The 9,404-nt window shown below is 39.5% G+C and overlaps 1 protein-coding gene across 1 annotated transcript in view; it reads right to left on the bottom strand.

Moving 5' to 3' along the window:
* Chst9 (carbohydrate sulfotransferase 9) overlaps positions 1-9,404 on the bottom strand; it is a 270,577-nt gene that overhangs the window by 230,092 nt on the left and 31,081 nt on the right. Inside the window, exon 2 of the mRNA XM_005355791.2 lies at positions 6,939-7,154. Within this exon, the coding sequence (XP_005355848.1) occupies positions 6,939-7,038 (100 nt within the window). The 5' untranslated portion in view covers positions 7,039-7,154. The remainder of the gene's footprint in view (positions 1-6,938; positions 7,155-9,404) is intronic.

The raw sequence follows: 9,404 nt of genomic DNA on the forward strand, positions 1-9,404 counted from the left end.
ATAAATTAATATAACAGGTAAGAGCAGCAGAAATAAGTAAGACAGAATTGCTGGCTAAAATGCAATATGATTTTTGGTTTAATTGTTTGTAATAAAATACAGAAAAAAACAGAGAAGCAAATATAAAAAAACATTCTCTGACCTGGTAGAGGCACATAATCCAAACCATTTATTCAATAAACAAATCTTCATAAAAAAATTTTCACAGCACCATTCTCAGGATAGGCAGGTTGATTTTGGAGGGAAAAACCACACTCTTTCATCAGAGATACTCGGGAGAAATGATATCAATCCAATCTAGAAGGAAACCTTTGGAGGCTAAAACTAAGAGAAAAAGTTTGAAAGAGAGAGCAGACTCTCCAGAGTTCATAGGAAGAGACTGTAAAAACCCAAATCGGCTTCCAAAGGAAAACAGCGAGGTGACGGTCTTCTGCCTCATGTGTCGGAGGTTTGTCTTTTGCTTTCATACTGAAAAACTCAAGAGAAATAACTTGAAATTGGTGTCTTTTGAGCTTTGGGAAAGAAAATGTCTCCATCTTTCTTTGTTTATCTTGATATGGGACATAGGATATGAACAGGACTTGACATACAGAAAACTATATCACCAGAGTCCCACAGAAACAGAAGGCATTGTTTTCTTTTGAAATAGTCTTTCACTATATAGTTCAGACTAGTCTTGGACTCATTATGTACGTAAGGCCAACACCAAACTTAAAGTCCTACTGCCTGAGCCTCCAGAGTGTTGGGATTATTAGGCCTGTAGTACCATGTCCGAAAGTGACAGTAAGTTTTGATAAGGTGAGACTGTTACTATTTGCTCCGATAGTGTCATAGTTAGTTTTTGTCAACTTGAAACAAACCTCAACACACGTGGGAAGAGGGACTCTTGTCTGAATAACTGTCTCCACCAGGCTGGCTGGTGTGGTGTGGTATGTCTATGGAACAGTTATAGTTTACCAATTAATAATTCATGGGAGTTGACTCTTCATGATGGACCTAAACCTTTATTAAAACCCTTTCCCCCTTTTCTTTTCCACAGAAGGCAAACTAAACCAGTTAGTTTGTTAGTTTACCTCCTTCCTTAGGTAAGGTTGCTGGGGCTAACTGACGACCTCATACATATTTAACATAGGCTGTCATCACTCACCCTAAATGCAGCCTAGGCAAGAATTTAGTTTTATGAATCTTTTGTAGATATTTATTATAGCATATTATAATATTTTTGATTTTTATATATCTATATATTTATATATATAATTGAAGTTGGGTTTTAATAATGCTAATTCCTAAACTAAATACAGATATTAATCTTTGTTTGGTGAAAATAAAAAAAAAACTGGTAGAAGGCTGAGAAAATACGTATATTTAAAGATATAAAATCAGAATTTGTGTCTTTATAATATACATATTAAACAGCATCATGCAGGAGCTAAAATGATTGGCCTTGAATATAAATGCTTAGAGGAGGTTTACAAAGGCGTTCATAATTGATGTCTTAGGAAATTCAATTTGAAAAGGTTGAAACTAAGCTTCATAGTGGAATATTTGAGAAAACTAAATAATGAAAGTTGTCTGGTGAGATTCAACTTAGGTTCACCTATTTTGAATTTACAATATATGTGTGACCACTTCAGTACTTGACAGTGAATCTCATCCTTGTGTGTCTTAGGCAAGCTGCACACTTGTACTGTAAAAGGAACATGGACAGAAGTTATTATTGCTGAGAATACCCGGATCATCTCTTTAAAGAAGTTATTATTTCTGAGAGTAGCTGCATCATCTCTTTCACAAAATGGTTTAAACATCTGAGGCTTCGCGCTCTATGTGAAAGGTCATACTGTGTGACAGAAGGGTCAGAGATTTGGGAAGAGGGAGGCAGTACAGGTCAGGGTCCCAGTTCCTACTAACTAATACAGGGAACTCATGAAGGACACTGTCACAAACCAATGGATGTTTCGGGAGTGTGGAACATGGTCCCTAGCGACACTGAAACAAGTCCAAGGGAACCTTTGGCTAGGGTACTGGAAAACCAACATACACATCCTTTATTCCCCTCCATGGCAAGGCAATGGAGCACCTGCCACACAGTAGGCTCTGTGCTATTGGAAGGGTGTGCTGGAGAAATTAGTCAGGGTGATTGATCTGCAGAGTGATAGAAGAAAATGAAGTTAGAGCTGAGCTCTGAAGGTAAGGCGTGGGGTGTAGGACACAGGTCTGGGTTCTGAAGCTCTGAGCATGGAGTCAGCAAGGGGATTGGTCTGGTAGATTTACCAAACTCATGGCTTCCACAGATGAGGAAGTTCAAGTCTAGGCAGCTAGAAGTAGTGAGGAATTTTTCTTTCCTGGTGGAGAATCTTTAGACGTATTCTCTTGGTCCCAACTTATTATTTTGTCCTGTAATGGAGGGCCCTTTTGCTGTTTGTCACAATAGATTGTCCTTGTATACCAATGTGTTGGCTAGGCACACTGGACCACTTTTTCCCCGTACTATCTATGAGGTTTAGCATCCTCAAGAAAAGGAATTATCCCCCTGGGTCACTGTGATAGCCTTGCATTTACCACATTGTGTGGCACCTGCAGTTGTAAGGTCCTCAGGACATACTGCTGACCAAAGTAACGCCTGACCTCAGGGGTGACTTCTGGAGGCTGGAGATGTGGTCAAACCATGATCCTCCCTGCAAACCATCCTGTCATTCCCTTTCCAAATTTCACATGAGCAGCCAGACTGGCCTGACATTGAATAGATTCTACCAGCCATTCCCAGAGCCAGGACTGAGGATTTCATTTTTAGGTTCTAAGTTTTTTTCTTAATCAGTTAAGGTACAGGGTTGGGTAGCATCCAGCCTCCTGAGCTGTAACTGAGTCTTAATTATACACTCAGAACAGGCTAGTCTGTGGATGCCTGGCTTCATTCCCCTAAGGATAACAGGCTGCAGCCATGAACTGCTGCTTCCTGGCACCGTGCTGGGTGCCTTGCAAACACTGGTTTCTCTAAGCTTCACTAAGATCTAAGCAGGTCTCTCATTTTCCTATAAAGGTAGGGTCTCATTGGAATGGCTTCTCATCCTATGGCCTCATTATTCCCTAATTAATTTTTTCCAACAGTTCTTCTTCTGAACAGCATAGATTAAGTTTTTATCCACTTTATTACTAACTATGTGGAAAATGCTGTCCCCATTTTATAGGTGACAAAACTGAGTCTCAGAAAAGCTAAGAAATATGCTCAGGTCATGGCTAAAGAGAAGGGCATAAGTCAGGCAGCTGAACTCCTCAAAACCTTTCTGAATGGAAAATGTGTGCTCTTAACTGCAAAAAAACATTTAAAAATAAATTCATAATAACACCAGCAAAACACACAAATGAATGTTTTAAATTAGATATTAAAAATGAGGCTGTGAGAATGGCTGAGTGGATAAAACACTTGCTGAAGATGGAGCTTGAAGATGGAGGTGAGATTCCCGGAACCCACATAAAAAGCCAAGTGGAATGGCGGCTGAAATCGTAATCCCAGCATTTGGGAGGTGGAGTAGGGATGCTTTTGGCAAACTGGCTAACCAGACTAGCCAATCCAGGAACTACAGGGTCAGCGAGAATGCTGCCAGCCATAGAGGAAGACGTCTGTGTTCTATCCCTGGCCTTCACAGGCATACACACACCACGCACATGAACCTTCACATACACTTGTACCCACATACACAAGAACGTGTCTATGCACACACATGCACACTACACAACCTTCACAGACACTCGTACCTACATACATGTAAACATGCATGTGAACACACATGTACACTACATACACCTTCACAGACACTGTAACCACATATACGTGAACATGTATATGCACATCACCCATGCACACTACACACACCTTCACAGACACTTGTACCTATATACATGTGAACATATATATGCACACACACGTACACTACATACACCTTCACAAACACAAGAACGTGTCTATGCACACATATGCACACTACACAACCTTTACAGACACTTGTACCTACATACATGTAATCATGCATATGCATGCACATGCACACTACATACACATATAGACATGCAAATTAAATGTTTGAAGGAAGGAAAACAAGGGCACTATAAGACTGTCTATCATAAGAGACAAGTTTTCATTTCTCTGTCACCCGACTTCCCCTTCATTTCCAGAAGACTATCCAGCATGTCAGAGTATTTGAAAAAGATTTAGTTTGGGATTCTAGAGTGTTTTATCTCATTAGGAAAAACACCCAGGAAAATCAAGGAAGTATAGAAATCAGTCTATAGTTTCCATTTCAAATGCCTCAAGCAAAAGTGTGAAGAGAAGCTCGGCATTCTCTGATAAAATTGAAGTGCAAATGAGGCCCAAACATATGCATTCCTAAACACCTGCTTCACCTGTGAAGAGCTTCAAAAGCTGGGGCCAGCTCCTCCTGTAAGATGTGTGTGTCTGTGTGTGTGTGTGTCTGTGTGTGTGTCTGTGTGTGTGTGTTTGAGAGAGAGAGAGAGAGAGAAAGAGAGAGAGAGACAGAGACAGAGACACAGAAACAATGACAGAGAGAGAGATTTAAGTGTCCAAAAGACAGATAGTTTTTCAAGTTTTGTTTTATCAAAGCATGTATTTAGATTTTTTAGGTTTAAAAATGATTGCATTAAAACATCTGATGTCCCCAATGTTATTTAAAATGGATACCAAATATGTAGGTACCTACCCATGTAGAAAGCTACATACTATATGGGGACAGCTTCAGCATGAAAACACCACCCCACAAGGTGAATATTTTAGCGTGTAGCAGAGTTCAGGAATATATGCCTTCCATGTTGCTGCATTTACTGGTGTCAAGGACTCTAAAGCATTTTACAGATGTGGTGCACTGTTCACACATGCACCTAATTACTGCAGCACTGCTGAAGGATAACAGGACTGGTGTATGGGTCGCACTTTGGGAACGCATTGTTTCTACCTCACTTTATCTGCTAACTGGGGTAACAGGAATCCACACTTTCACAAAAGTATCCTGCTGTGCTCCTTACAGTGGCATAATCAGGGTACAGGCCTAGGCTTTCCCTCCATACAAATTCTTTAAAACGAGCTTTTGGATAAGTGGTTCATCTTCTGAAGCCTCGCTTCCCTTCTACAATAACCCATCTACTCAGATATTAGGAGGACTGGAGAAAGTTTGTATCAACATATGACGCTTTTTAAGATCTCAAATAAATAAAGGCTATGAGCACATGTTGTGACATGCACTTTATTTTGTAATTTTTAATTAATTAGTGTGTGTGTATGTGTATACACAGACACATGTGCATAACATGTATGTGGAGGTCAGAAAATAATGCTGTAGAGTTGGTTCTCTCCTTCCATCTTTATGTGGGTTCTGGGCATTGAATACGGGTCCCTGGCTCTGAGATATATTTTGTTTGTACGTTGTTGCCACATAACTGTCTCTTAGTACATCTTGTTCTTTCCGACAGACTAAGCTAATTTATGTCATACAGTAATCTCTCTATATGAATATATTTCCTTTATTACTAGAGACTGGTGAAGCTCTCCACAAGTTGTAGGCAGTCATGATGTTTGCAGGTTGATAAGAACGATATCTTCTTAAGTTTTCCTCCTTTGCTGCCTTCCAGTCCACAGAGCTCCAATCTAGGCTTGCATTCAGTACCCACCTCGGGAGGCCTCCTCATGTAAGGAAACTGACACCGGGAGCTAGTTTTCAAAGAGAGTCGCTTACATATTTTATCACATGTGGCTTCATTAGATATTATACATGTGCAGAATTATTCAGTAATATGGTATCTCACAGTCATAGTTTTTACAACCCGGAGGATTAAGGATATGTGCTGGGTATATATCATAGACTCTAGAAACAATTATAAACAACCTCTCTAACATATCCACTGCACAAATTAAACAGATCCAAACTGTTGGCAAAGGTAAAGTAAGAAAGGTATTTAAAAATGGAAACAACTTTTAAACTTGTCACCCTGGTTACTCCATGCTGCTGTTCAGTGTTGCTTAGCAGATGTTTCAAGGTCTTTTTTTATAGAATATTTTTAAGTAGGTCACAAATGGAAACAAGAAATCACTTTGCTTTTACTTCATTTTTCTTAACAGTCAGAAAACAAAGTTCATTTTTCCCAAAGGAGAGAAGTGAATTTCATTAACATTTATACATTTCTGAGATGTTCTCTAACATTTCCCTTAATAATATCATTTTAATTATAAATACAGCACCTTTTAACAGTCACTGAATGCCTTCTTGGTAGAGGCATTTTAAAATGAATGAAGAATATACAAGATGAACTTATACACGATCTATGAACCAGATATGGCCTGTCATCTCTTTTTGTAAAGTTTTATTGAAACAAGGGCTCATCTATTTGTTCACTTAGTATCAGTGGTCACTGTTTTCATATATTGTCAGTGTAAAACAGTTATGATAGAAGTATTATGGCCTGCCAAGTCAAAACCTGCTTGCTATTAGGGCTTTGTAAGAAGTTGTTTCAACCTCCACTTAGCAGCAAATGTATGAAGAATTTTCATGTTAATACTGAAGATAAACATAAAAATTAGGAGAGATCCCCATATATTTTCCTCCTATTTAGGCTTGGTGCCAATTGGTGGCAGATCAGAGAGGGAATAAGTTCTAAACTTCTATGGGCAGTTCGTGAAAAAGACACTGATGCTGTGCTAATTAAACCAGGAAGGTCCCCTTTGAAATGACACAAACTCCAGAATAAGCACAAAGCAAAGGGCCATTGGACTGTAAAATATTTAAACTATTTACTCATTTTCAGAACCGGGCTTTTGAGTTGTGGATGTTGGAAAGTTTCTGGCTTACCATATAACTGTCACTACCACCACATACTTAATAACAACTTCCCATTGTGGTTCTCACTCAAAGGGAGATCATAGGTCTGCAGGTTACCTGTGGGCTGTTCTTCAATCCAGACTTGCAAATACATGAAGAGCAGCAGCCCTGCTGCCCCAAACAGCAGGACAGAAAAGAAGACTTGTTTGGGGTTCATGACCACTTCAGACGGATGTGTTTCTCTTCATGTCTGAATTCAAAGGCTACATGATTTGTTTCTCCATGAAGATTCAGTATTTTCTTGATCTCTTAGGGCACATTCCTCAAAGTGACCTAGAATTCCAAACAATTCACATTGTAAATGTGTGGATTTGTGCTCAAATATGACAAAAAAAGTAAGCATATGAGCAGCACTGAAGTCTTATATATGTGATAATGCACGGAAAGACGATTCTGTATTAAATACTCCTAGGAAGGAACATGGTATCCGATCTGTGGAATATTGCACACTCTTGTCCCACCCATAATAAAACACAACTTAACACTGAATCATTAGAAAAGTTTGGCCGAATTTAAGCAGTTTCATGTTATAAAGAGTCAAGGTTTGGGTTACTTCAACATAATGGTAGGGGGGCAAAAAGAAAGCAGAATGGATTGTTGAAGTGTGGAGAATGAGGTTTAGGATATGCTTGTAGGGTTTGGAGGAAACCCTTCAAATCACTAGTATCTGAGAACAGCGGGATGCTGGAACCACTTGGGAGAAAAGGATGCAGTATCCTCGGGTATCCACTCCCCTCCTCTGAGATACTTTAGGCACCGCTAGGCTATTCACCCTTTACCCCAACACTGTGAAAATGTCATGTGGATGCCTACAGCACTCTACTATCCAGGGAACTAGGCAGGGGAAAGGGCTTCAGGTTCTGCATTGATGGAGTTGTTTGTTTTTGAATATTTTGATATGTAGTTGGTGGAATCTGTGGATGAAGTTTGTACACGCACAGTACAGATGCTTGTTTTTGCCAAATATTTTCAATCACACATTTGATAAATTTGTAGATAAGGAAGACTGACTTTATATAAAATTCAAAACTGGAAAGTTTAATCTAGCATTTCTCATTTAAACAAAATAACATATTTATAAAATTTAAATGGTGAATTAACAGTCTTTGTGGGGCACAAAAAATAGAAAATGCCTAGTTCTAAAAATCTCCTCCCACAAGAACATAATTAATGAAATCTACCAGAGAGCATAAAAGTTCACCTTGGCAATGAAAGATTACTTAAATATGAAACAAAAGAAAACCAATTCAAATCAGCTTTTTCTTGGAACAAACTTTTTAAATTTAGTCTTGATTTTATACTATATCACACCCACTCTGAGGATCTAAATGAAATGTGAACATTCTCCTTAGAAAAGATAAACACTCATGAGAGCTGCCCTCAGATGCTGGAGTTTGTGTGACTTCCTTTAAACTCAAGTGGGGACCATGGCTACCAGTGAACCAGACCAGCAGCATGGGACCTCGGCTGGTGAACAGCCTGGCAGTCAGTCTATGATATCCAGAGAGCCTTGATGGACACACACCACATTTTCTCTCTGGAAGAGTTGCATGAATGCTTCTTTAGTGTGAAGACATTGTATATACAACTGTGTCTATAACTCATCTCTTATTCCAAATATGATTCAGATCTTTGAGGAGAATACTGATGTGTCTTAGTTAGTTTTGTTGCTGTGACAAAACACCCCAGCAAAAAGTGACTTGGGTGGGGAAGCATTTATTTCATCTTACATCTGACAGTCTGCTCCTGATGGAAGCCAGGATAGGAGCCTGAGGAGGGATCTGGAGGCAGGGGATGGAGGAGACACTACTGAGGACTGGTGCTTCCTGGCTTTTTTCCCTTGGTGCCTTGCTCACCTTGCATTCTTTTTCCCACCATTCTGCATTTTTTATTAAAATATCATCACATCATTTCACCATTCCCTTTCCTAAGCCCAACTCCCTCCATGCCTCCCTCAATTCCTGGCCTCTTTTTCTTTGTTATTATTACATATTTATATGCATGAATATTTAAATATAGGCTTCCGAGCCCATCTATCCTTTTAGTCATTTGGAAGTGTGCCTTTTAATCCTGCTGCAGTCACACAGTTGTGGGGTAAATTCCCAGCATTCCTTTTCCTTGGCAACAATGAGACCATGAACATTGACTGGCACCTTCCCAGCACCCTGCTGTCAGCCTCTGAAGCTATCTTTCTACTTTCTAGCTTCTTCGCTAAATGGAATCAACAGTAACTTGTTGTTTTTGTTAAAGATTTACATATTTTTATTTTGTGTGTGCAAGTGTTTGTCTACATATACATCTGAGCATATGTACATGTCTGGTGCACACAGACGCCAGAAGAGGGCTTGGATAACCTGAAATTGGAGTTAAAGACAATTGTTAGCCTCTGTGTGGGTGCTGGCAACCAAACCCATGTCCTGCAAGTATTTTAACTACTGAACCATCTCTCCAGCCTCAACACTGATCTCTCTTTCCTTCCTTCCTTCCTTCCTTCCTTCCTTCCTTCCTTCCTTCCTTCCTTCC

Source organism: Microtus ochrogaster, chromosome 18 (assembly GCF_000317375.1).
Source record: "Microtus ochrogaster isolate Prairie Vole_2 chromosome 18, MicOch1.0, whole genome shotgun sequence".
In the NCBI taxonomy this organism is placed as follows: Eukaryota; Metazoa; Chordata; class Mammalia; order Rodentia; family Cricetidae; genus Microtus; species Microtus ochrogaster.